The sequence below is a fragment of the Acanthochromis polyacanthus genome, chromosome 14, assembly GCF_021347895.1.
Source record: "Acanthochromis polyacanthus isolate Apoly-LR-REF ecotype Palm Island chromosome 14, KAUST_Apoly_ChrSc, whole genome shotgun sequence".
NCBI classification, from domain to species: Eukaryota; Metazoa; Chordata; class Actinopteri; family Pomacentridae; genus Acanthochromis; species Acanthochromis polyacanthus.
In genome coordinates this window covers 36385918-36413489 of record NC_067126.1, presented here as the reverse complement: position 1 = coordinate 36413489, position 27572 = coordinate 36385918, and the positions used below count along the sequence as shown (strand labels likewise).

General features: G+C 39.9%; 1 protein-coding gene across 1 annotated transcript in view; it reads left to right on the top strand.

The window, feature by feature from the left end:
• itprid2 (ITPR interacting domain containing 2) overlaps positions 1-27186 on the top strand; it is a 52845-nt gene extending 25659 nt beyond the window's left edge. The window contains 14 exon segments of the mRNA XM_022203632.2: positions 1039-1099; positions 12068-12175; positions 12843-13227; positions 14235-14436; positions 15885-15933; positions 17020-17102; positions 18699-19379; positions 19382-20368; positions 21122-21181; positions 21472-21596; positions 21715-21829; positions 22839-22904; positions 23001-23351; positions 24314-27186. Of these exon segments, the coding sequence (XP_022059324.2) occupies positions 1039-1099; positions 12068-12175; positions 12843-13227; positions 14235-14436; positions 15885-15933; positions 17020-17102; positions 18699-19379; positions 19382-20368; positions 21122-21181; positions 21472-21596; positions 21715-21829; positions 22839-22904; positions 23001-23351; positions 24314-24421 (3381 nt within the window). The 3' untranslated portion in view covers positions 24422-27186.
• Positions 27187-27572: the final 386 nt, after the last annotated feature.

Genomic DNA, 27572 nt, shown 5'->3' with positions numbered 1-27572 from the left:
TATATTATTATTTCACTATTTTAGTATTTATTTTACTATCTATTTTACCATTTATTTTACTATTTATTTACTATTTTACTATTCTTTATCTTTCAGTAGCTATTTTATTCTTCAATTTTTAGTTTTTACGTGTTATTTTTAACACGCCTATTTTAGATTCCAGTGTTTCCTCAGTGGGGAGCCGTCTGCATCTGGGGCTTTGGCGGGGCCAGGGCCAAGTGGCCCTGGAGCTAGGTGGCCTGTTGGCCCTGATGGGGCCTGCTGCTGCTGCCCCGGGTGCAGGCGACTCTCATTGATGGTGTTTCCTCTTTCTGGTGCTTCTGCTCTCAGCCAATACACACTATTATTTCTTTTACAGTAGTGTGCGTGTGCGTGTGTGTCTGACTGTCTGTGTGTGTATGTCTGTGTGTTCTTAGGAAGTATGCTGTGGGGCAGGGTTTGGGAGGGATGTGGGCCATTGTCTTTTTATTGTTTTTATTGTTTGTTTTTAAATTGTTAAGCACTTTGTGCTACTTTTGTATGAAAAGTGCTATACAAATAAACTCTGATTGATTGATTGATTGATATAGTATAATTTTCTGTCACACTGAGTCATTTTGTGTTTTTCTGTGGTCATTTTGTGTCATTTTTGTCATTTTGTTCATTTTGTGGTTGTTTTGTGTGTCTGTGCTCCTTTTGTTTCTTTTTTGGCCTTTTCAGACTGTTTTGTGGGCACTTTAGGTCTTTTTTGCAGTCATTTTGTGCATTTTTGTGGCCATTTTCAGTCTGTTTGTGATCATTTTAAATGTTTTTGTGGTCATTTTGAAACGTTTTGTAGTTATTTTGTGTGTCTCTCGTCATTTTGTGTCTTTATATGATCATGAGTCATTTTGTGTTATTTTATAATGCCAAATAACAAACTGTACCTGTGTCCGAGAAATCACAAATGAAAGTAGTAAAGGTGTCAGTCTACCTGTGAAGACACACCAGATTAACTCTGTTTGAATTCTTCTTTGAATCTGTTTTACAATGTCATCCCTTCTTGTGGTTCACTTGCAGGTTTACCTGGGAGCTCAGCTGCAGCGCATGGAACTGGAGAACCCCAACTACGCCCTGACCAGTACGTACTTCCACCTGTCTGTTCTCCTGTTTGTGTCTACGTCCTGCAGTCGGAGGGTTAACCACGTTAGCGACGAGAAGCTCAGAGGTTCACGTCCTGAAACTGTAGACAGAGGAAGTGGAGCTCGGCTGCTGAGCGTCTGTCCCGTTCCCAGTATTTATGTGGGGTTTTATGGGGTCCTCCCGCTTTTTTAGCTGTTCTGCCAACTGCCTGGGCGACACTGCCAGCCAGGACAAAGATGTGTTTGTCCCGGAGACGCACACACACACACACTCGCAGACCTGCTCCGCTAACATCCTGGCCCCTTTTTGTTATCGAGCTCGTGTTTGCATGAAGGTACCGGCTCGCTAGTTCAGCGCACACAGCTGATTCTCCTCTTCTTGACAGTTTAACAGTTCTGCTGCTGGAGAAAGAGGTTCTGCCAAAGATCTTCTGTGTGTAAGACGATGCATCACTCCGTTGTTGAAGGTCTGCAAAAGCTCGATTTTGCACCTCAGTGGCTGTTTGTTCAGTTGTAGTTTTTGAGTGTTGTTTCATCAGTTGTTTCATCTATTTACATTGAAACACAGAATATCTATAATTTATCTCTATGCTTTTCAGGTTGGTAGCTTTTTTTATGCTGTCGAGTGTAGCAGGTTTCATTTTTTTGCCACCAGTCAAGTCCAGTTCCAAGACTAATTGAAGCCCTGCCTGTCCTATTTCTAGTTTTATCTCTTTGCCTTTATTTTCTATGGCTGGCCATAGTAGTTGGGTATTAAAAACTCTCTGTTCTGATTGGTTTACACAGCTGACCGTACATTTGGTAAAGTTACAAACACACATTCACAGTTTTGAGGAGGAAACATGAAAGCACCACCAGCTATGATATTAAAGGGGAACTTCGGTTTTTTTCAACCTGGGGTCTGTTTTCATATGTCATTTCATACAAGTGAGTGATGCTATTTGTTGTCATCTGTATCCAAAGCTCAGGATGCTAGGAAGCAAATCTTGTCCTGAAATCACACGTTTTGGCACGAGCTATCGCGCGATTTCGGAACAAGATTTGCTTCCTAGCGTCCTGAGCTTTGGATACAGACGACAACAAATGGCGATCGCCAGGTAATGTGGAGGTTTTCGTTCACTTCTCATCTCTAGTATGTTGTGGGACACTCATTGAGACTATCTGAGCCGGTCAGTGTGGGGAAAAAAGCACGTTAGGGCGGACTTTGACGCGGGGGGCCAGTTGCCCGATACTTTTCACTAGCTGAGCTGCTAGCTGAGCTGCTAAGCTGCCTGCCTGGCTAAATACTGGAGCTATGTCGAAAATTAATTTCTCCATCACTCACTTGTATGAAATTACATATGGAAACAGACCCCAGGTTGAAAAAAACCGAAGTTCCCCTTTAACTAACAGCAGATAAAATACAAACAAATATACAAATATAGAAGTATAGTGCTTTTTTACATAAAGCACATAATTTAGGTGACGGGTGAAGAACCAACCGGCTGATGCCAGAGCTGTGCCGACGTCTAACTGCTCTAAAAGAAGTCGGCTCTTCACTCTGTGCCTCATCTTCTGAAACTAGTGAGATATTTGTCATCACGAGCAGATGTCAATTCATGAACAAAAAATAAAAATACTCAGCACATTCCTACTCACAGTGGAGAAAGAGATTTAACCCTCTGAACCCCAAAACACACTGCTGGGTTGGAAGTTATCCTTAATAGAAAATAGAAAGAAGCTACTCATCTGTGATTCTGTTGGAAAACTGAAGGAGATCTAATCTTAGCTTCGTATTTCATCTTTATCGTATTTCTCATTCAGAAATTTAACAAAATAAATTGTTTGCACAGACTGGATTCTGTACAAAGAATTCTGTGTTTCTCAGTGCAGCCTGAAAGCTGTTAGAGACTTGGCTCAGACTAACGGCTGCGTGAGGAAAAATTCAGGAACTTTTCAGCTGAACAAGGCTGAACTGCGGGTTGAGTTTACTCAGTGCAGATGGGAGACAAGTGTGGAAACACATTAAAGACCTAAATGGTAAAAGTAGAAGCCTGATTAAATAACGATGTGACTGAGAGCGACAGACACAACAAACTGATTCCTCATCAGTCTCTCCACTTGTTCAGGATTCAGGTTGTTCCACTCAGAGGTCTCAGACACATTAACCTGGATGTTGGATTTGTAGAACAAACAGCGTGATGCAGAGCAGAGGTGTGTCGGCTCACACATACGTATTGTTTCCATCTGCTTATCTCGGTATCGCAACCTCATTTACTTGTTATCTCCAGATAACGACTAAATGAGTCACAAGCTGTTTTGGAGGCACAAACACAGAACTGAGTCAGCAGGGGGACAACATTTCGTGGAACCAAAGTCTGGTGGGCAGAAAAACAACTCAAGATGACAAAATACTAGTGACTGAATGCATGTGGAAGAGGAATGTGTTTGTTGTGCAAATGCTCTTCGCCGTTTATTTGTTGGGATCCCATAGAGTTCAGCTCTTCTTCCACATATAAACACATACATTCACCAGTAGCAACACCAAATATACACAAAAACAAGCAAAATTAAAGCTGCAAAAGCAGCGTTGGTCGGGTCCTCACACCCTTGTGGCTCAGCTATCCCACGCATGTCCATCTGAGACTGTATATCAGCCCATGGATGTGATCAGGGCACATCGCTGATCACACATGTAAAGCTTCAGGCAGATTGGAGCATGTACAGGCTCGTTAGACAGCACTTCCTGTTTGATGGTGGGACATCCAAGATTTATCGATTTATTACTATTTCATTATCATTATTTGTGATTTTCCTGGTCCGGTCCACTAGAGATCAAACTGGGCTGAATGTGGAACCTGAACTAAGATGAGTTTGACTCTTCTGTTGTAGGTGATCAGAAAGTAAAGGTCAAACATTAACTTCCTGTCTCTGGAAAGGACGTCTTGTTTTTGTCCCTTTTGTCCTGTTTTTGTACATTATTTATTGCAGCTGTCTGGTCTTGAGTCTCCACTAATACGTCCTTATCGTACATCTAGTGTTCGAATATTGAATTTGTCCCCCATTAATAGATAAATCCAATAGTGTGCTTCCTGTTTTGCTGCAGCCTCCAGTCACCTTAATCAAACGCTTCTTGCTTCTTCGGTGTGGAACACCGCTGCATTGTGTTTGGAAACAGATTAGTTATTGTTTACGTTGGTTTCTGTTGGTTTGCGTTCAGTTTACAGACCATAAACTGCAGCGGCGCTCTCACACGTCGTCTTTTGCCTGCCATCGCTCTGATCTGTTTATTTATTACCCGCATCGGAAACATGATCACTATTTCGTGGCCGGCTGCAGGGAAATTTAGTTATGTAAGTGTCCTGTGCCTTAATTTGTGACATAAATAAACACACAAAGAGCATTCAAATTATGTGTGACTAATTTCACCAAATTTAGACCTCCCAGCGTGTTTGATGATGTAAATGAAGCAGGAACAGATTGTGCAACCTTTGCAATGCTTGTTGTGTGTGACAGGAGCATTTAATGGGCATTATTAGTGTTATTAGAGTGTGGATCTACTGCTTGTTATGAGTAATGACAAACAGGGAAAAGGAGGCTGACCATAAATGCACACAGACTGAGATATAAGCTCAACACATCCCCATTTATGCTGATCAAGAAAAGTTTATTGATGACCCATTGTAAGACTGTTTCTGAGCTGCTCACAACGATGGAGAAATAGGAATGCCATAATAAAAGATAAATCGGTTAAAAAAAATAAGGAAATAAATGTGTAAATATCAAGAGGAATAAATGAAAGAATAAATTAAAAAATCTGATAAAAAATAGGGAAATAAATGTGTAAATATAAAGAGAAATTAATTAGAGAATACATACAAATAAGTCTGTTAAAAAATAAGGAAATAAATATGTAAGTATAAAGAGGAATAAATATAAAATACATCTGTAAAAAAATAAGGAAATAATTGTCTAAATGTAAAGTGGAATTGATAAAAGAATAAATAAAAAATAAATGTGTTATAAAGTAAGAAAATAAATGTGTAATTATGAAGAGGAATAAATAAAAGAATAAATTTTTAAAAATCTGTAAAAAAAAAGGAAATTAAATATAAAGGGAAGAAAATAGAAGAATAAATAAAAAATAAATGTGTTAAAAATAAGTAAATAAATGAGTAAATGTAAAGAGGAATAAATAAAATAATACATAAAAATAAATCTGTTAGAAATAAGTAAATAATTGTGTAATTATAAAGAGGAATAAATAAAATAATATATAAAAATACATCTGTAAAGAATAAAGAATTAATGTGTAAATATAAAGAGGAATAAATAAATAAAAAATCTGTTAAAAATAAGGAATTAAATTTGGTAATATAAAGAGGAATAAAGAGTAAATAAAATAAAAAAATAAAGACACTAATGGGTGTAGGGATTGAGAGGGATAAAGTCAGTATCAGTATTGCATTGTCGATTTTCAGTCTTTGCACATATGTGACGCTGAGATCATGTGAAAGGAGAGCGGTAGTTGAAACCTGAAGGGTAATATTCAGTCCCGGCATTCACCCTGGATGGATTTAGTTTAGTGGAAGTGTGAGGTGACGGTTCATGTATTTTAGGTGGATTTCTCCTTTAACAGCGTCCGGGTCCGTCTGTGGCTCCTGAAAGCCTTTTTTCTTTTCCAGAACATTCTCATCCTCTTCCATCGGTTCCCTGGATCCCAGACACACATGTGCGTGTTGTTGTTTGTTATGTAAGGCCTCGTTCTCACCATGAGGAGAAATCTCCCGGGATAAAGAGAGAAAAAAGGGGGAGGATTTTGTGTTGCTCTCTATGATTCCTCACTTCCTGTTTTAGGGTCCTCAGAATGAGGATTAGTGCAGCGTCAGCAGGCAGCAGGAAACGGTATTACTATCATCACACTCAGCCGGCTGCTAGAAGAGGCTCTGGAGTCGTTCTTCCTTATTTGTAGCTTCTTTCAGATTATTTGAAGCTTGTTAAATGTGCTTTCATTTAATGCTTGGCCACTTTGGGGGTGAAGAATATGCTGAAAACACGGCATGTTATCGATGTGTGAAGCTGATCTGCCTTCTGCCAGGAGACTCTGAGAAACATCATCTGTTTTCATTTGTTTTTGCTTCCCCCTGATGGATTGAAGCCCCAACATTCATGCTCCTTTTAGCTCAGGTTTGTTCTCTATCTACCTCTCGTCCTCTTTTTTGCAGCAGCTTTTTTCACTAACATGGGAGTCTCAAACTCAATTTACCTGGTGGCAGGTGGAGCGTGGAGGTAGGGTCTGAGTGAGGCTGGGACGCATCAAGTATTCCACAAAAAAAGGTTTCATGTATTGAAAGAGGAATACATGTTAAAAAATAAGGAAATAAATGTGTAAATATAAATAGGGAAAAAAAAGAATACATTTAAACATCTGTTTTAAAAAAAAAGTAAATACACATGTAAATATAAAGAGGAATTAATTAAAGAATAAATAAAAAATGAATCTGTTAAAAATAAGGAAATAAATGTGTAAATATGAAGAGGAATAAAAAAAGAATACATTTAAACATCTGTTTTTAAAAAAGTAAATACACGTTTAAATATAAAGAGGAATTAATTAAAGAATAAATTAAAAATGAATCTGTTAAAAATAAGGAAATAAATGTGTAAATATGAAGAGGAATAAATAAAAAATAAATATGGAAAAAATATGGAATTAAACATTTAAATATCAAGAGTAATAAATGAAAAAGTAACAAATCTGTTAAAAAAAATTAAAATAAATGTGTAAGTATAAAGAGGAATAAATAACAGAATAATAAAGACGGATTTAAGTGGACAGCGGGAAAACCTTAAAAAAAAGATGTGTATCAGAAAATGGTAAGGGCCACACTAACACTAAACATTACTGTCAAGTAGGGGGCTACAAAATATCGGGCCACGACTTTGAGGCCCCCGATCTGGTACATTAATTTTGGGAACAGAAATTAAAGGTCCCACATGGTCAAAATCCATTTTTTGTGGATGTTATAAACTGTTAAGATCTGGATTCCTTTACCGCTGCCATTCCTCATTCTCTCCACACTTGGACAGACTCCCAGCTTTACAAGTCAGTGAGAATTTTACAGAGCTGCTATGTTCAAACTGAGAAACCAACAATATTCCAGCTCAGACTTTGCATAATCCTGCCACCTCGCTGCCAGCTACTTGTGAGAAGAACCTTTCTGAAAGAGCAGCTGTTTGCCAGGTATATTTTCTTTCTTAGAGCTGCTTCTGCTCTTTCTAAAATGTCTCAGCCTCATAAAACCCACACCGGATGTTCTGCTGTTGGCTGTTAGAGTGAACACAAGAGTCTTCATGCACTCCCACCATCCGAGGAACTGAATTATTATATTGTTACTAAACTTAGCCAGTGTTTCCATGTGATTGCTTCTGTACCCACATATTGCATTTTAATACGCCTAAAATTCCCAGTAAAACCATTCTCATTTACATATTTTTCTATTTCTGTTGTCAGACAATGGAACAAGTATGACAAACTCGCCACAAACACGAGTTAAAGACAGAGACTGTGCTTTGAACTGTGCGGTATTTCCATGTCAGATGATTGCTTAGAGAGAAAGGTAGAAGCACTGGAAAGCCAACCTTTTTACTCTACACTGTTTGACGCACACTGTTCTTCCTGAAGGGGGATGACAGTAAAACAGTTTAGAATAGAGCGAGAACCTGGATTTATTTAGTTGTCGTTAATTGAAATATTCCATTTAAAGTCATCCATTTCCAGCTAGAATAGTCATTTACCACATTAACAATGTCTAGACTGGATTTATGGTTCATTTAAATAAAAAAATAATAACATTAAATTAAAAAATAAGGACATTTCTAAGTGACCCCAAACTTTTGAACGGTAGTGTACAAGATTCGAAGTTGGTCTGTATTCACTAAAATTGCTCTATATGAGTTAAAGTTGCTCTATATTAGCTAAAATTGCTGTATATGAGTTAAAGTTGCTCTATATTAGCTAAAATTGCTGTATATGAGTTAAAGTTGCTCTATATTTGTTAAAGTTGCTCTATATTAACTAAAGTTGCTCTATATTGAAGTTGCTCTACATTAGTTGAAGTTGCTCTAGATTAGCTAAAGTTGCTCTATATTAGCTAAAATTGCCCTATATTAGCTAAAATTGCTCTGTTAACTAAAGTTGCTCTATATTAGTTAAAGTTGCTCTAGATTACCTAAGTTGCTTTATATTAGCTAAAGTAGCTCTATATTAGCTAAAATTGCTCTATGTTAACTAAAGTTGCTCTATATTAGTTAAAGTTGCTCTATATTAGCTAAAATTGCTCTGTTATTTAAAGTTGCTGTATTTCAGCTAAAGTTGCTCTATATTAGTTAAAGTTGCTCTATTTTAGCTGAAGTTGCTCTATAAAATGCTTAAAAAAAATGCTTTTCTTTAAAAATAAAAAACCCAAATGTATATTTATGAATGTTCTGACAGTGAACCACGTATTAAATGAGCAAAAAACTAAAACTAGAAGCAACTAGACTAGCCCTCAGTAGATGGCAGAACCACGCCATCTACCGGCGAGTTTCAGTAGATGGTATTAAATACTTGCATATGACTCTGTATCAATTTTGATCATCCTACGTATCTCCCTTCCTACTTGATCTGCTGACCTCTAACTCCACAACTGAGCAGGGGACGTTAGACTGATCTTCAGTGCCAAGTTTGATTATCCTGACTTCAGCAGTTGCAGAGATATCTGACCGGACATACACGCATACAAACATACATACCCACATACATACTTACCCAGCCGGATACCGCACCGAATGCAGTAACCCCGCTGACGTACGTCAGGCGTGGTTAACAAAAGGCTCCAGAGCTCTGTTCTGATATTAAATTCTGGGCTGTAGTTTCAGTTCTTTGAGACGTGTTTGTTGACATTAGGACACCATTAGAAATGTGTTGACTTTGCCATTAGCAGTCTGTTTTTATAATGTGTCGGGGTTGTACAAACAGCTTTCACAGAAGAAACCTTAGAGGTGGTGAATACGTGTTATGTTTAATGATATATGTCAGAATAGTTCACGCTCAATGTGTAATTCTGTGTTTTTTATGTGTGTTCGGTTTAAAAAAAGTGCAGTATTTGAGTACATTTGCTGCCCTTGCTGCTGCTGTAGACCTTGTAGATAGCATGCTCTTACTTCAACTCTAGTATTACAGTTTAAAAATCTCTTATTTTTGTGACATTTTTCTTGTTTTTACTGTTGAAGTTTTGGAGATATCAGTTGTATGTAGCCACTCAGAATACAACTGCATTTGACGTTGAAGAAGCGTTGTTTGCCTGGTTGAGAGTCTTCCTTTCTAATCACGATGTCCTGGGTTAAGGTGAGATTTCTTCTGTTTCTTCTCTGTCTGTGTAAACACCTGAGAACGTACTAATGCTGCTCTACATTATATCCATCAGCGTGTACAAAATGTCACGATATTCCTAAACTCACTGCTGCAGCAGTTCCAGTGGTTTTCCGTCCAGACCAAGCATTTCAGTTCATGATTAAATAAGACTGAGAATCACCAGATCATCCCAGCTGTGATGTAACTGAAAATTTACGAGCCCTGAGTCTTTTTTGAGAAGCGAGAGGTGGGAGAAAACGACAAAACAGGACTGTGCAGTATTTCAGGTGATGACTTTAGAGGCGTTTACAGACGGACAGCAGAAGACCGAGTTTCATAACAGACTGACAAGTATTTAGACAGCGAGGGGAGGAGGGGAAGTATGCTAGTCATCATCCAGTTAGCGATGAGACTGACAGCTCGACTTACACAACCGCAGGAGGAGGAAGCTCTAACGTCCACTTTTAGGCCCAACATTAGGCTTTTTTTTAGTTTATTAATGCAGAAACAAAAGCGTCAAAGGCTGCAGATGGTAGCTCATCAACAAGAATCCATGAACCCAACCTGCACTGTTGCAGGTTAGTGGTGGTGTAATGGTCCACAGAATGTTTCTTACCACACTTTGGGCCCCAGCCAGTCATTGTTTAAACACCACAGCCTATTTAAATATAGCTGCTGACCTTTTGCATCCCTCTATGGCGGGAGTGTCAAACTCATCTTAGTTCAGGTTGGTTCCACATTCAGCCCAGTTTGATCTCCAGTGACCAGTAAAATCACAGAATAATAACCTATAAATAGCAACAACTCCTCATGTTTCCTTTGCTTTAGTGCCAAAAAGTGCATTACTTATGTTTATCATTTACACATTACAACTTCCAGATCAGAGTGTCTACAGAAAGGCACAAAATATTTAGTCTCGGGTATCTGGACCTGAACAATCTGTTATTTTACTTTATGATCACAACGACAAAAGTCAGACAAAAAAACAACACAAAATCTGACCAACAATTAGACATAAAATGACAAAAATGAGACACAAAATGACAACAAATGAGGCAAATGATAGGAAACAAAATAAAAAAAGAGACAAAAAACTGATTAAAAAGTTACAAAGCCACAAAAAAATGGACAAACAACACAAATGAGACAGTAATGATGAAACCGAGAAACAAAATGACAAAAAATATAGACAAACAATGCAAGCGAGACAAAAAGGAAACACAAAACAACAAAAACAAGAAACAAAACGACAAAAACATGACACAAATGCAAAAATCAGACAAAAAAGACAAAAAAACAACAAAAACAAGACAAAATATTATAAAAATGAAACACAAAGTGACAAAAAATGCACAAACGACACAAGCAAGACAACAAAAGACAAAGAACAACAAAAACGAGAAACAAAATGACAAAAATGTGAGACAGATGACAAAGGTCAGACAAAAATCAGCAAAACAGAAAAAAAAAAAAATCCTCTCTGGAATGTTTTACTCTCTGAGGGCCGCTTTTGGCCCGCACACTGCATGTTTGACACCCCTGCTCTGTGGCTACTATTTACCATTTAATGGCAACTTCACCCACGTCTCAAAGCAGAGCTCTCCTAGAGCTGAGTGAACTTCTTCCTCGCCAGTCAGCACGTCTGAATCCGGTCCTTTGGGATGTGGAGCTGACAGATGTGAAGAAATAAAGTGAGCAGAGTCCTGAAGCAGCATTTCCAGCACGCTGTGGAATCCGTGACATTAAGAAGTGAGGCCGTGTGAGTGCGAAGGGAGGCCTGACAGACTATATCCTAATAAAGTGCTCGCTGAGTGTAGACTTAAGCCCCCCCTCTGCTTGCATTGTTAACATGTCATGAGCAAAACAAGCAGTCAGCGGCATGACGGAGCGTTTCCAACTAGAAACTGCAGAGCACCAACAAGCATTTTAAAAACACAGATTCAGACTTTCAGGGATTTGTATGTAACAAACCCGAAGGCTCGATCCTGTCATTTTCTGCTTCAGAGTCAGTGTCTGGTTCGATCATTATGACTGAATCTGGTGAATTGTGCAACTTGTTACAGTAGTTTTATAGTGTTTGAGCTCCACCGAACAGCAGACATGTGAGTTCTGACTTCATAGATCTACACATTTTAGAGAAAAGAATGTTGTAGAGTTGCATTTAAGCCATTTTAAGGTAGGAAGGTGTTTTTCAGATTTAAAAAGGTCAGATTTTATTAATTTGATATACTGAAGTGAGTTATTAGGGGATATATGAATGAAGGAAATAAAGTAAAAGATTATATTTGTTGTCAAAGGCACATTTGGGGCCGTCCATGTTGACCTAAAGTCTCTCAGATCAGATAACCAGCATCTGAGAGCTTGCCTTAAGATACCAGGAGGTCGAGCTTTTGTTGTCTTTGCCCCTGAGCTATGGAGTCGCTTACCTCTGACTGTGTCCAGGTCAAAATTCTCAAAACCTGCTTCTTTTCCCTTGCTATCTTAACGTGTTAAATTCATAAAGTTGTTTGTTTTGCGGTATTTCTGCCTGTTTTTATTGCTCGTTTTAACGCTTCTAACTCTGTGACTGCTGTTTTGTTCTCGTCTCTCTCAGGTCGTTTCCGTCAGATCGAGGTCCTGACGACAGTCGCTAACGAGTTCTTCCAGCTCTACAGTCAGGTTTCCGGACAGCCGGTCCAGCGCATCAGCTCCAAAGACCTTGGTAAGCATGGCAACCACACCAATCCACTCTTTTTCTGTAGCCTAGATCAGTGCAGAGAAGCTGACTGTTTTTATTTATTTTTTTGGTTCCTTCCCACCATCACCGACCACGTACTCAAAGGGAATCGAAAGTTCTTTGTGTAAAATTCGTCTTCACCTGGCTATGTGAAGGGCTGTGAGGTGACATGTTGTGAATTGATGCTACATAGATACAACTTAATTGAAATAAATAGCAAAATAAATCTTTGGAGGGTTTTCAGGAAAATAGACTGCATATAGCAATTATAAATGACTCAATTAAAGGAAAAATCATCAAACTAAAAAAAAATCATTGCTTTGACCTTTAAATAATTGAAGAGCTGGATAATCGGTGATTATGAAGTCATACTTTTAGTCCTAAATGAAAGGTCCACATGAATTCCAGTCGTATTTAGTTAACGTTAACCTTTTCAGATCATGAATACACTACCTGGATAAACTACTTGAATTTCCATTGGGATTAATAAGGTACCTACCTCCCTACCTATTAACTAACCCACCAACCAACCAATCAAACCACCAACCCACCAACCAATCAAAACACCAACCAGCCAACTAGCCAACCAACCAGCCAACCAATGACTGAAGGTGCATTTCAAACTGATATCTTTGTCTTGTATCTTTCTCAGGAGGAGACGGAGGAGAAGGAGGCGGAGCAGGAAGTGCCAGTGAACAGACACCTCCTCAGAAGAAGAGCAGGTCGGCCGTTAACGTCGCCAAGCAGCTCCTGAAAAAGAGCATCAGCAAACACAACCTGCTGGCGGCTTCGCCCGAGTCGCCTGAAGGTCAGATGAGCAACCAGCAGCTGAACGGACACGCAACCGCCTCCGATCACACACACACCAACGGACACGCATACGCCGGCACGGATCAGGACGGCTGCAGCGCCACCTCCGGCCACCAGGTGGAGACGGTCATCCAGAAGCACACGCGCAAAAAAGACAACTGTTCCCTGGCGACGGTTACCGAGGAAACCAACGGCGACGGAGAGTCGGATCGGTTGACAGACAACAGGTAACAGCAGCTAGTGGTAGTTAGCCAACACTGAAACCAGGACTGTTTTCTGAACCCGAACAGTTTCTGGGTGTTTTTTATTTATTTCTGTCACATTTCTACATTTTCATTTTTCACTGCAAACTAAAGCACTTTATCTCTAAGAAAACAGCACAACCACAAGTAAAGGCTTTGGTTTATACAGTTAGATGATCATAAATCATAAAAACTAAAAAAATGGACTTAAATTTATTTATTTATTTACTTATTTAAAAAAAATTAGAAAACTGGAACCAGCATGTATGATATTTTTCCAAGTAATGTAATAACTTCGTTTATGTAGCACCCTGAAGAACAGTTAAAACATAGAAACACAGAGAGAATCAAACAAGATATAGAAGACGAGTCAGAGCAGTCAATCAAAAATAAACAGTAAAAATTACAATAAATTAAATGAGTATTTAGCTGGATTAGCACGCAACTCAATCAAGGGAACTAGGCAGTTTGAAAATTAAAGAACAAGATTGTGCGTAAAAATATAAAAAACTAAGAATTAAAGAATTAGAGAGAAGACAACACACCAAGGAACCAGGCAGCTAAAAGTAAAATAAAACAAGAGAGAACATCTAAAATATACAGAATAAAGCACTAAAACTAATTAAAGCTAGAAGTAAACCTCACATAAATGCAAATCTGTAAAAGTGGGTTTTAAGAAGTGATTTAGCAGTACAGGTGTTACCAGTACTGCAAAAACTGGTGCTATAAATAATTGACTACTTTCATTTTGAATTTGTTTCCATACTTGTCGCTACTCTGCTCAATATAAACACTCCTGGTTTAATTTTAAATAAAAATAACTGTATTTTATTTCAATATGTTATGTTTTTTGCACATTTGTGAAGCAATTTGTGAATTAACGAGATAATTACCTGCCATTTCTATCTGTTTCTCTGAGATCAAATCTGTAGTAATTCACAGGTAAAGGTACTTATCACTCAGTTTCTACTAATCATCTGACTTCCCTTCAGTCCTGACCAGAGCAGCACCAGACCAGAACCAGACTCAGCTGACCTTCAGTCAACCAATCAGAGAACAGAAGAGGAGGGAGGTCAGGAGGTGAAAGAGGAGAACAACCTGACCTCCACTCCAGATAAAGCTCCTGCTAGCCTGACCCCGCCTCAGCTGGCCCAGCTTCGCTCAGAAAACGCCGACTCTTTCGACATGGAGGAGGTACGAGGTTCTCAGGGTTCTTCATGCTTGTATTTGGTAGCACCAGAGAATAACATCTTCCCTCACAGATGAGTCACAGTTTTTAGTAGCTTCAGGTGCAGAGGACTTAAACAGAGATTCCTAAATTCAGAATGAAACTTTAACACGTTTAAATACAAATTATTGGAAGATAAACAGTGACTACTGTGAGTTTTAGCGATGTAGTCACTTAAATAATGTGGACCTCAGCTAGCTTTGTAAATAAAAGTCTACCAGTGTGTAAGACGGCGCTTTGCCAAACAGGGATGTTCAGCTCAATCATATAAGGTGCAGTGGTGAGTGAGAGCTCTGCAACCCGTGATGAACCTGAAGGCACTGTGATACACAGAATCCAGAGATCCTAAACAATTCACCAGAAACATGTATAGAAGGCCGCTGTAGTCAAGCACAGGGAGAAAGGTGGCAGCAGTCAACTGTTTACTGGCAGCAAAAAGAAAAACAAAACCTGTGACGAAAAAACATTAAAATTTTACCAAGTTTTCCATGTGAAATTTAAAAGAAATCAATTAAAATACCAAGATACCTGCAACAGGTCACAAGCTCAATTTCACAACCTTGTAATGATAAAATGCTGCCATTGGAGAAAATGAACAATTTAGTTTTACCGATCTATAGCCTGTCAAGGGCTTCAAGAGTAGTGCCACAACAGTATGTAACAGTAGTACGTAACTGAATCATCGGCATAGAAATGAAGTTTGGCATTAGGGACACATCTGCCCAAAAATATCCACATAAAAAAACAAACAGAAGTGGGCCCAGAACTGAGCCCTGTGGCATGCCAGTAGAAACATTTAGCCAAGTGGATGAGCTGCCTTCAAAATAAACGCGGTGTTTGTTTGTTTTTCTTATCATTCAAATCACCTTCCATAGCTGTGAGTTATTTATGTTGCTGTACTAACAAGCTGCTGCTAGTAAACATGGGCAGAAAAGAAGGCAAATTCATGCAAATAAGTCCCGTTGTCACTGCATCAGAGGAACGTCAGTAGATGTGATTAGTCTAGAATGAGACTCAGAGCTCAATTATGATGCTACTGTCCTTAAAACCAGCTAAAACGCGACAGCAGGCGGACCAACTGTGCTTCAGTCGCAACATATAGACAGCAGGAGGTTTGTGATTTGAATGACCGCTTGAGGACTTGACGTTTCATTTATATTGCCAGAAACACACAAAAAACCCACTCAGACTAGTAGAGATGGACAAAAACTCTATCAAAACCAGTGTGTACCTTTTAAAGTGATCTCTACCTTCTGAAGACTCCAGTGAAGCATGTTGAGCCGCTCTATCTACATAAATCTGCACAGCAGTTTAACAGCTTCCCCTGTCTTTATTTCTTCAAAGCGAAGGCACTGAACATCAGCAGCTTTTTTGTTTCTTTCCTGTAAAATTTCATCTGTTGTGTGTCATTCAGATTCAAAGCAACGAAGATGAGTCGCAGTCCAGAACGTCCAGAGCCACTGGTGAGTTCTGTTTGTTGTTTCCAAATGAGTTTATCTTGACAGATGTTATGCTTACGTTCCACATTCATCCAGTGCTTCTGGACAAAATGCATCATGTGTGTCTCCGAGGTCTTACTGCATCTACTTCTCTCCTTTGAAAACGTTTGTAAAGACGGCTCATGAAGTTTGTCTGTTCACTCTGAAGATTTCCTCAAATTTCTCTCTCATTTTTACTCAAATTTTTCACTGCAATCTAAAATCTTGCACCTCTGTGGAAACAGCAGTCATCGCTTGAAGTGGACAGACTTGAGAAGTTCCAGATACTTGTGACTAAATATTTTGTGCCTTTGCAGGTAAAAAATTTGGAGTTGTCATTATTTATCGATTATTGTGTTACGATTTTACTGGTCCGGTCACTTGAGATCAAATTGAGTTGAATGTGAACTAAAATGAGTTTGACACCCCTGCTCTAATGTGATGCAGTGGAATCCCAAACTAAACAATTCCATTGATCCTTAAATCTCTAACTCTTTAAATATATATAAAAAAATCCAACAGAAAATCTTCGTGAAAATCACAGAAGAACTCAACATTTTGTTAATAGGGGATAAAAATGGTTTATTTTCTGTTTAATTTTAACCTAGACAAGTACTTAAAGATTTACTTTCTTCTTAGACATTTTTGGCTCTCTCAGACCCGTGCATTGTCTTATTTTAGTCCTAATCTTGGCTCTTAGCTGTAGTTTTCCTGCATGTATCACCACTTCAGCACCACTCTGAAGTAAAAATAGTAGAAGTACCTCCTTTCAACCTGTATCTTTGTTTACAGCCGTGTCTTTCTTCTTTCCACCTCACTAACTGAATCTGTGTTGAGTCTTTCTGTAGGATGTGAGGGTAAAATCTATTTTGTCCTGCTGTGTGTACATGTAGAGTTTATACACAGCCTATTCTTGTCTGCTATAAACATGTTTCCTGTGAGGACAGACTGTCCTGTCTTTTAATCCCACTGTTTTATGCTCTGAATAAATAATTCCATTCTGCCACCTGCAGGCCAAGCGTGGTACTGCTGGAATAATTCTGGTGCTTTTTCTTTCATTATTTCTTTCAGACCTGCTGAGGACAGTCAGCCAGCAGTCAGACAGCAGCGGTTTTGCTGAAGAGCCGTCGGCCGACTCCAACACCAACCTAAAGGTCCGTCAGACGTCTATCCTCACTTTATTTCTGTTTATGATCCACAACTTTGGCCTTTAAATCCTTTAAATGACTCATAAAATTCCAGTCACACCAAGGGGAAAAACATACCTGCAGATTAATCACATGCAATCTAAAAAAATGACTTTATTATGTCTAATGAACGCTGATAAATCAACCTGGAAAAAACACAGACAGTCACTTTAGCTGCTGCAGATTGTCGTTTGTCCTCAGATATACATCAGCAGTTAGAATCGGGCTCACATTATGATCAGTATCAGCGCACAGCAACGTGTCCTGATGAATAAAACAGCAGAAAAGGTGGAGGTGAGTCTGGTTTTATCTCTGAATGGATGCCTGGGAGGCACTTATACTGGGTTTAGATTTCAAAGAGGTTGTTGCAGATCACATGTTAAATATAAACTTGAGTTAAATTTTTCATTAGTAAAGCTGGTTATGATTTTTATTTACTGGAGTTTATCAGTAAATTTATGCTTTTTCTTCACTGCATTTAAGAACCAAATATTATGTTGTTCATTTGGAATATATAATTACTTGTTACTGTTAAGTAACATTTTCATTTTAAATGAAATAAACAAAAAAACGAGGCCTTTTTAAATACTTCTTCCCTCTGCCACGCTTCAGATTTCTCTCTATTGTGAAGAATTTCAGATAAAATTGTCACAATTACAGAAATTCAAACAGTACGAAAAGCAGATTTACATTTAACGACTTGTTTACGCCTGTAAAACCCACTGTTGCAAAAATGCAACATCAGTTTTATGCTCATTATTTTTTTCATCATTATAAATTTACTATTTTTCTCTTATATATTTTTTTTCTTGTGTGTATTTATGTTTTGAATTTTACAGGGTTAAAACTTCTGCAGTTATTCTTGTATCATTTTTTTAAAAGCTGACCCTCTTTCCAGACACCTTAATTCTATATAAAATAGATAAAACTACCTCCAACAGTAAAAAAAAAAAAAAATACTTGTTTAAAGACTTGATAATTTAAGGTTAACAATCTAATAATATCATGTGTAATAATCTGTCACATGGACCGTTTTTCTACTGAACTACATAAAAATGCAGAATTTGACTCTTGTAGCTTAAATGCAGGTCCTTACCCTGTAACTTTTTTTCTATTTTCATATTAATGTGTAAATATTTACACAGAGCTCTTCAAAAGTAGTAGATTTCAATTTTACTGTACTGTTATACTTTTGCATATACATTTGGCTGACACTTTTAAAGCCACATGTGTGAAATCTAATCCAGTCAAATACAACAGCTGCCCAGAAACATTTGCAAAGTTCCTACATTTCCAGTTTTTGTTGATGTATTCACTTTATATTATTATTGAGGTCATATTTGGTGATGTTGCTGCATTATATCTTAAAGTGTTTCTACCATTTTGCCTACCTCATGACGATTTATATGGAACATGAGACATATATAAAAAAAAACTATCCATTGATACGGTGGTTGCAAATAAATAGCATGAATTAAAGTGTCCTGAAATAGCTAAAACATGAACTGTCTAATGATCTGAGTGCTTCTACTGCTGATAATAATTTTAATTCATCATCTTTAGGTGCAGGACAGCAGTGACAGCTGTGACAGCGAGACCACTGTGACATCACATCCTTCACAAGACGTGGCCACGCCCCTCGCAATGGACCAGCCAGCGTTTGATCTACCAGATGGCAGAGAGGAAGGGGCGGGGCCTGTTGCTGCTGTCGAGGCTGATAGGAGTTGTATTTCCAGAGAAGAAGATGCAGCAGGAAGTCCAGAGCCGGTTCCTCAGTACACGGCTCACCATCTCCCACGAAGCCAACCAATGGGAGCGCAGCAGGAGGAGACCCAGGACGAGGAGGAAGTGAAGTTTAGTGACCGGACTGATCCAGAACCAGAACAAGAGACTACCCAGAGCATATCCACTGTTGAATCAGAACCACTACCACAATTAGAAAACGTGCAGAATGTGTTTGTTTCAGAACAAGAACCACAACCAGCCCAGGCCGCCGCAGACACAGGTCCACCCACAGAGGGAGCAGAGAGCGTTGAGGTCCAAGCAGAAGCTCCGTTCTCGGATGATTCTGCTTCACTTCGTCCTCCTGCTCCGTCGTCTCCGCTTCAGAGCGCTCTGAACCGAGCCAAGCAGCAGCAGCTGAACCGGGTGGGTTCCCAGAGCAACACGACGTCCCAAACTTCAGCAGGAAGACGAAGTTTCATCCCCCTGCAGAGATCCTCCTCCCTGCCCTCCTCCATCCTAACGCCCCCAGCAGAGTCGTACCTTCTGTCAGAATCCAGTTTGGGCGAGGCCAGACGTCCTACTACACCCCGCCCAAACAACCCACCAGAGACACCCGGGAGGAGGAGCAGGAAGAGGAGGAGGAAGGACAAACCAACTACCTGTCAACCGTCACCATAAACCCCGGCTCCTCGTCTGGCTCCAACAAAAATCCACTTCCTGCCACCCCACCGAAACCCTTCCCTCGCCATCTGATGCGGTCGTCCTATTCGTTACAGAGCTCCAGCCCTCCTCCTGATTGGTCCCCAGGAGGCCACGCCCAGTCCTGGAGCACCCAGAGCGTTCCGGATCTCTCGTCCAATCGGAGGCCACCCACCCATTTTCCAGCCAATCAACACCAGCAAAGTTGGAACCCGGGGCAGATGACGTTCCCCAACCCGTTGGCTCAGTGCTCCGACTGCAGCCCAAGCCCCTTCACCGTAAACCCTCCACCTCAGAGCCCATCCCCTCTCCATCCGTACGCCAGCCTTCCTAACCTCCATCACTACCACCACCACTCCAGTCTAACCAGCCTCCACCAGCCGAACACCCCTCCAGTCCCTCCACACGGCAGCATGTCCAACTTTCACCATCCGTCCACCTCCACAGCTCCTCATCTTGTCAGTCTGGGTCACTTCCCTCCTGGATCTCCCACAATGCACCAGCAGGGCTACAACCATCCGTATAACCACCAGTTACCTTACAATGCTGCTCAACATGGCTCGCCGTTTGCCTCACCCTACCTTGGCTACCATGGCTACAGCATGAACCCACACATGCCCTTCCCTCATCCAGTCTCTCAGTATTCACCTCTGGTCCATGAACACAGTCTCTACCCAGGACTAGCACCTTCTGCCCCAGGCTTCCTCCACCCGAGGCTTGGAGTTCCTGCTGCTAACCTGAGCAGCACCGAGATGCAGCTGAGGAAGGTTCTGCATGAGATCAGGGGAACAGTTCAGAGTCTGGCTCAGGTGAGTCCTCCAAGGTCCTGTTACGTAACTGGAGGATAGTATTATTACCACTTTAGTTTACTGTTCTTCCTCATTGCCATATATCTATAAACATATGACCGATGTAGCAAGAAACATCTGTGAAGCAGAGTGTTTTTACAGTCAGTCCAATAACTTTCACTACAGAGGAACACTGCTGTTGGTCCAAGCAGTATGAGGAAACATGTTTTTTTGGCCTTTTTAGACAGATTAGTAGAGGGGCAGACAGGAAAGTAGGGAGAAGAATGGAGGGAAGACCTGCAACAAAGAGCCGTGAGCTGGAATCGAACCCAGGTCGATGCCGTCAGCGACTATAGTCCATGTTCATGGGTCGACCGAGGAAACATGTTTTGAAGGAAAGATTTGACACTTTTGGCACAACTGCCCCATAAAAAAGTCTTTTTTTTTTTTCAGCGTTTGGGAAAACTGGGCTAGCTCTCGTTATGCTAAGTTAGCCGACTGCAATGGTGTCAAACTGCTCATCTAATTCAACAACAAATCAGATAAGCATATTTACTAAAACAACTAATTATTATCAATTTGTGGTAAATGTAAAAAAAAAAACCTGATATATTAGGTTTTTTTTGTTTTGTTGTTGACCTTTGATTTTTCCTCCAAACCAATTGGATGAGCTACCTGAGCTTCATCTGACTGCTCTTGTTGCCCTGTTAGGCTTATCTTCCCTTTTTGGTATAGTTTGTCCAGTAACCTATCCATTGGTGTCCTTTCATCTAGAACCGAGCTGATACTCCAGGTGCATTCAGTGATCACAGCGCAGCTCTGCCCAGCAATCAGGTACCGTCAACCAACAGATCCCCTCCTTGTTTCTGTGCTGCAGTTTAGTCTATCTGCCATGTTTAGTTTTTACAGGGTTTTTATGACACAAACACAAAGTTTCAACTTCTTTTGAAAGCATAAAATGTTCTCTGGGTCGTGTTAACATGTGGCAACCAGATGATCTGGATTTACAGTTTTTCCACCATTTTTTTTCGCTGCATAACATAAAACATGCTGTCAGTTTTCAGTCTTTTTCCATCGAGGAAGCAGCAGAGTGGATTTCAGCTCGTGTCTGTCTCTGTTTTCAGTCTTTGACAGAGTTTCAGCAGAAGAGGAGGAATCTGAACTTGTTCCGCAGTCAGATGATGGACCTGGAGCTGTCCATCCTCCAGCAGCAGGCCGTCGTCTACAAGCACCTGAGCCCTGCCGACAGGTGAGCTGTAACGACGGTAATCAGACTGCTGTGGTACTGTGTGTGTGTTTGTGTGTGTGTGTGTGTGTGTGTGGTGCTGTGATACACAACTAAACCTGGATTGTGTGTTTGTTTGCAGGTTGGAACTGGAGCAGCTGCAGTCTCTGAGATCAGCCGTCAGAGAGGAGCTGCAGGAGTTGGAACAACAGCTGGAGGACCGACTGCTGGAGCTGACACACAACTCACAACACAGGGTATACACACACAACACAGGGTATACACACACAACACAGGGTATACACACACAACACAGGGTATATACACACACACAACACAGGGTATACACACACAACACAGGGTATACACACAACACAGGGTATACACACACAACACAGGGTATACACACACACACAACACAGGGTATACACACACACACAACACAGGGTATACACACACACACAACACAGGGTATACACACAACACAGGGTATACACACACAACACAGGATATACACACACAGCACAGGGTATACACACACACACAACACAGGGTATACACACACACAACACAGGGTATACACACACAACACAGGATATACACACACAGCACAGGGTATACACACACAGCACAGGGTATACACACAGCACAGGGTATACACACACAGCACAGGGTATACACACACACACAACACAGGGTATACACACACAACACAGGGTATACACACACACACAACACAGGGTATACACTCACACACGACACAGGGTATACACACACACAACACAGGGTATACACTCACACACAACACAGGGTATACACTCACACACAACACAGGGTATACACACACACAACACAGGGTATACACACACACACAACACAGGGTATACACTCACACACAACACAGGGTATACACACAACACAGGGTAAATATACAGAAAAAAGGTACCATAACTTTATAAGCCACTGGTGATTTTTTGTGTTCTGAGTGTTAATCAGCTGATCTCTGATTACCAGTTGAGCCTCGTCAGCTGTTATCGGTGTAACTTCTGTAACTGTAACTTCAGGGCTGTTTGACAATTAATGATTGTTTTGGTGGCTTCATTTCTGTCCTACACTGAATATAATAGTAAAAACATTAGAAGGTGTGTCCTAACTTCTGAGCAGTCTATTATTATTCACTCATACAACATACAGTATGTTCCTGACTACTGTGATTTCTGTACTAAACGTCTATGGTAACTCCGTCATGCGTGTTCTTTCCTGCAGGGTCTCCATGTGGACCGTAGCGTCGACAGTCTGTCCACCGCCTCTGCTCTGAGAGCCATGGAACCGGTCAGCACACAAACACTCACAAAGGTTCTTTTTATGAAGCTAAACCTGCCGACGTTTGTCTGAAACCTTCACCTGTCTGTCCTCATGTCCGTCCAGATGTCCGACCTCCTCAGAGAGCAGCTCTTCCTCCAATCAGAGATCAGCTATGGTGGCCACGCCCCCTCCACCGGTCTGTCGTCACGGGCGTCCAGTCCGGACGGAGGAGGAGAAGGCGAGCAGAGGGGAGGAGTGTACAAAGCATCCATCAATATCACTCCTACCCTCCGTCCTGGACCCAGCAAACACACTGAGGAGGAGGAGGAGGAGGAGGAAGAGGAGAACAAGGAGGAGGTAGAGAGGGACAGAGGAGCAGCAGCAGAAGAAGGAGGAGGAAGAGGAGGAGAATCACCAGAGGAAGAGGGAGCAGCAGGAGTCAGAGTGGACAACCTGCAGCAGCTCATCAGCGAGGTAACACACACACACTTTATTTAACAAGAATATAGGGAAATAAAATTATGTATATACATATATGTATGTATGTATTTCTATATATTTATATCTTAATGAAATGTCCTTATTTTTGAAGGAAAAGCGTTTTTTTTAATAACTTTTTTTGTGACTAATAACTAATAGAGTAACTTTAATGTAGAGCAACTTTAGTAGCTTGTTCAAAAGTTGTTTTGATTGTGTTCTTTTTATTAAGTTGAAATAATTATTATAGATATTTCTTTTTTGGCAAAATATCAAATTTTATATGAAAAATAACAAATTTAATCACTTTCCACTAAGTTACCCATTGCAAGAACATCTGTCAAGAAAGTGTGTTCCTTCCAGATCACATGACCTGCTCATTTTGTTTCCTTTTTTGTTATTTTCTTTTTGTGGTCATTTTGTGCCCTTTTGTGGCCGTTTTCAGTTTGTTTATGGTAATTTTTGGTGCTTTGTAGTCATTGTGTGTGTCTCTCATCATTTTGTATCTTTATATGATCATTTTGTCCCTCATTGAGTCAGTCAGGAAAGACTGGCCAGACTCCAAGGCTTTCTTAGTTATTTAGTCAACAGATTTACTGCAATATCTTTAGAAATAACTTTCAGTTTCTATTATACTCAATTGTATATAAAATATTTTGGAGATTCTTTCTGTAAAAATGCCATGTGGTGTTTAGTTACAGGCGGCCATCTTGATTTTAGGCATGAAAACAGTAAAAATGTCAACTGTGATACAAAAAGTCCTTCTGTTATATGTTGACGCTAAAAGTGATGAGTAAAATCTTAAATTCGATTCTAAGTCAGACAGGGAGTCAGTAAAGAGAAGCCAGAATCGGGGAGATGTGATGTCGTCTGTTGAACCAGGGACAAGCCGAGCTGATTCCTGTGTAACGGCAGATAAAAGGGAGTTCCAGTGACGCCTTTTATCTTTTGTTTTCCAGATTCGAAAGAGCGTAGCGCAGGAGGTCCGACGGGAGATCTACAGCGAGCTTCTTGCCGCCGTGTCGCCGCAGCGATCGCCTGTTCCATCCCAGCAACAACCCCTGTAGTCATGACAACAGCAGAGCACCGCCCCCCTTAGCAACCGACACCACTGTCTGTCTGTAACACTGTACAGCTGAGTAACACTGCGTCTGCAACACTGTATGTCTGAGACACTGATGGCGGGAAGAACACCTGCGTGGGATAAACTCCGCCCACCTCACCTGTTTCCAGCTGAGGTGGTGTGATGTAGTCTGTTCCCCATCAGTGGAGATATTTTGTCTTTTTCTTTTCTGAGCTGTTGTGATGAAAGGCCAAACTAACTGCTGCCACCGCCACTAATACTACAAATACTACAAATACTGCTACCAGTACCACTACCAGTATCTCCACTACTAATCTCAGTCCTGTTAGCCCTCATCCTAGCTGAGATCTGAACATTTGCGGAAGTTTTGCGCTAATGTTTCTACTTTAATACATAAAGTCAGTGCAATTCCGTGTAATAATCATAATAATAATCAGCATCTTGTTACATAAAACACTGAGTTTCAAACTATGTGTTTTATGTGTTCAGGATAATTTATTAGAAAAATATATTTTTAAAAAATCACAGTGTTTCAAACTGCAGCAACTGAAGGGCCAGTTCATGCAACTTAAAACAGAATGCATACATTTTCTCTCTTCCTGCTTGTTTTTTTCCAGGTTTTGAGAACTTTTAGTCTGAGATTTGGGCCTTTCTACCAAAACATAATATAATATGAATCCATTTTGTACTGCTCACAGCTATGAAACATGACATTTAAAATAACTGAAACAGTGTCTTGGTTACTCTGAAGAATCCAAACACTTTCATTTGGAATATTTCTAAATGTCAGCAGTTCAACAGCAGAGGATTAAGATTTCAGCAATTAGAAAACATGTTTAAAATACAAAAATCAAAAGTGCCTTCTTGTGTAAAAGCATTTTAGAGCCGTTGTTGCACTCGTAGACGTTGGGATTCTTTTCATAAAATCTAACTTTTTATTGTTGTGAATGGCTCAGATTACATGTTGGGGTGGAAGCAGAAATCAGATATCTATGAAAAGAGAGGAGATACTTTCAGCTGATCCGGCTTTAACATTCCTCACAGATACTAAAAATCATACAGAATCCGAGCTTTTACGACCTCCAGGATATCGCTGCATTCCAGAAACTTTACTAATTTGATTTAGATTTGCTGATGTTCAAACTGAAGCTTGTTTCCCCTTGAAGCTACTCATTCCATGCACATTTCACCTTAGTGTCAAAGCAGAAAGTGTAGACGTGCATAGAATCATGATACATCATCATCACCATCATCATCCTCATCATGCCTTCACTTCTTTCACCTCATTTACTGTCATGAGACAAAATGACAAAAACGAGACACAAAATGACAAAAAAGACACAAAAGGACAAAAACGAAACACAAATTGCATGCTGCTGTTCAGTCCATAAAATAATAAAACAGCTTCATTTACGTGTATTTAAATCACAATTTTTACAAATTTAAAATCAGGTTACATTAGAGTTTAAAGCTAAAACTTAATTTGGAGTATGAACTGAGGTCAGCAAAATAATTAGGGCGATAACAAATTTATTAGAAACCTCGACTTAGCGCGTCTGTTAGCATGCTGTCACCTTCTTTTCTGCTTTTTTCTATATGCACCTCTTCAACAAGTGAGACGCAGCTTTCAGACAGCTTTTGAGCCTTTGGAAGGTGTTTTTGTGTTCCTGTCTTGAAGGCTAGCAGTTTCCCACCGTTTCCATTCTTTGTGCTAAGCTACGCTAAAAACACCCTGACGATGTGGAAGTGTTTTTTGTCTGTGACTGAGCAGGTGATGAGGTCTGCGTGTGATGAAGTTTTTAGACTGAGCGTTCAGAGGTTTTGGTAAGTTGTCATGGTGACAGTGATGATGATGGTGATGATGCAATGTCCGGTCAGAGGGATGTGCTTCGTGAACTTTAGCCACGTTAGCATGCTAGCTTCACTCCACGTGCAATAATGTGAACATATACTGTGTATTGATCATAAACCGAGGTTATCGGTAGTAAATTATCACAACACTGCTAACATTTCAGATGTGATTGATCACGTCTGACACAGATTCATGTGAATGTTACTGGTTTTATTGAGAGAAATTAACACCAAATCCACAGGACTGACTGATCACTAATCCCTAACCTTCTGTTTCCTTCAGCATTAAAAACTGTGGAGTGTTTGTGAGATCAGTGACTAAAAATCTTAAACCTGGGAGCTAAGTCTGATTAGCCGAGAGAGCTAATTAAGACACACACAACTTTAAGTAGCAGTTTCTTTTTTGTTTTAAATCTTTATAATGGGATCCAGAACATTTTTACAGACTTGCATGAGAGATAAAATGTGCTTAAAGCTGATCTTTGTTTACATCGTTGTTTGTTCCTGTAAAGCTCAGACCTCCACTTCCTAATAATCTGGAGCTTTCAAACTCATCTTGTAGATTAAATGTGACTAAATATGAACTTCCAGTCACGCAAATCCTCGTAATTGTTATTAATTTTCTTGTGAATTCATTGACTTTTTTGTAGAATACTTTTTTTTCACTTTCACAGATCATAAACTCCGCTCTGCTGGACCAACACTCATTTCTTCTTTTACTGATCGAGAGCCCTTCACGCGTCTAATTCCACTTTATTGTCAGACTGTTGGTGTCTAATAATTCCTGTTGATGTCTAATAATGATGATGTGTATTTTGTACTGATGTCTTGTAAGTGGGATGCAGGGAGGGTCACTCTGTAGAGATGAGAATAATAAAGATGTATTTATTTTCAGTACATGTGAGTCCTGCCTCCTCCTTCTTAATTACACTGTATTGATGTGATGCTCTTGAACAATGAATAAAAAGAGCCTCCAGTGGTTTTGCCACCCTTAAACCTGCATGTAAACATATTTAAAACACACAGCAATTAAACCACACCAGATACACCTTAATATTTTTTATTCAAAATATCCCTATAATTTCAAAACATTCAAATCCAAACTTTGTCATTTTAAAACTAAATGTACAATCTTGCAAAAAGGGATCTTCTCTTAAGACTCAGCCAAGATATATACCTACATTCGAGAGGTTTTTGTTGTTGTTGTTTATCCAGAAATTTAACATTTATAGGGCTATGTGTTCCATATAAATGATCTTAAGTATTGGGGGCTTCATACCCTA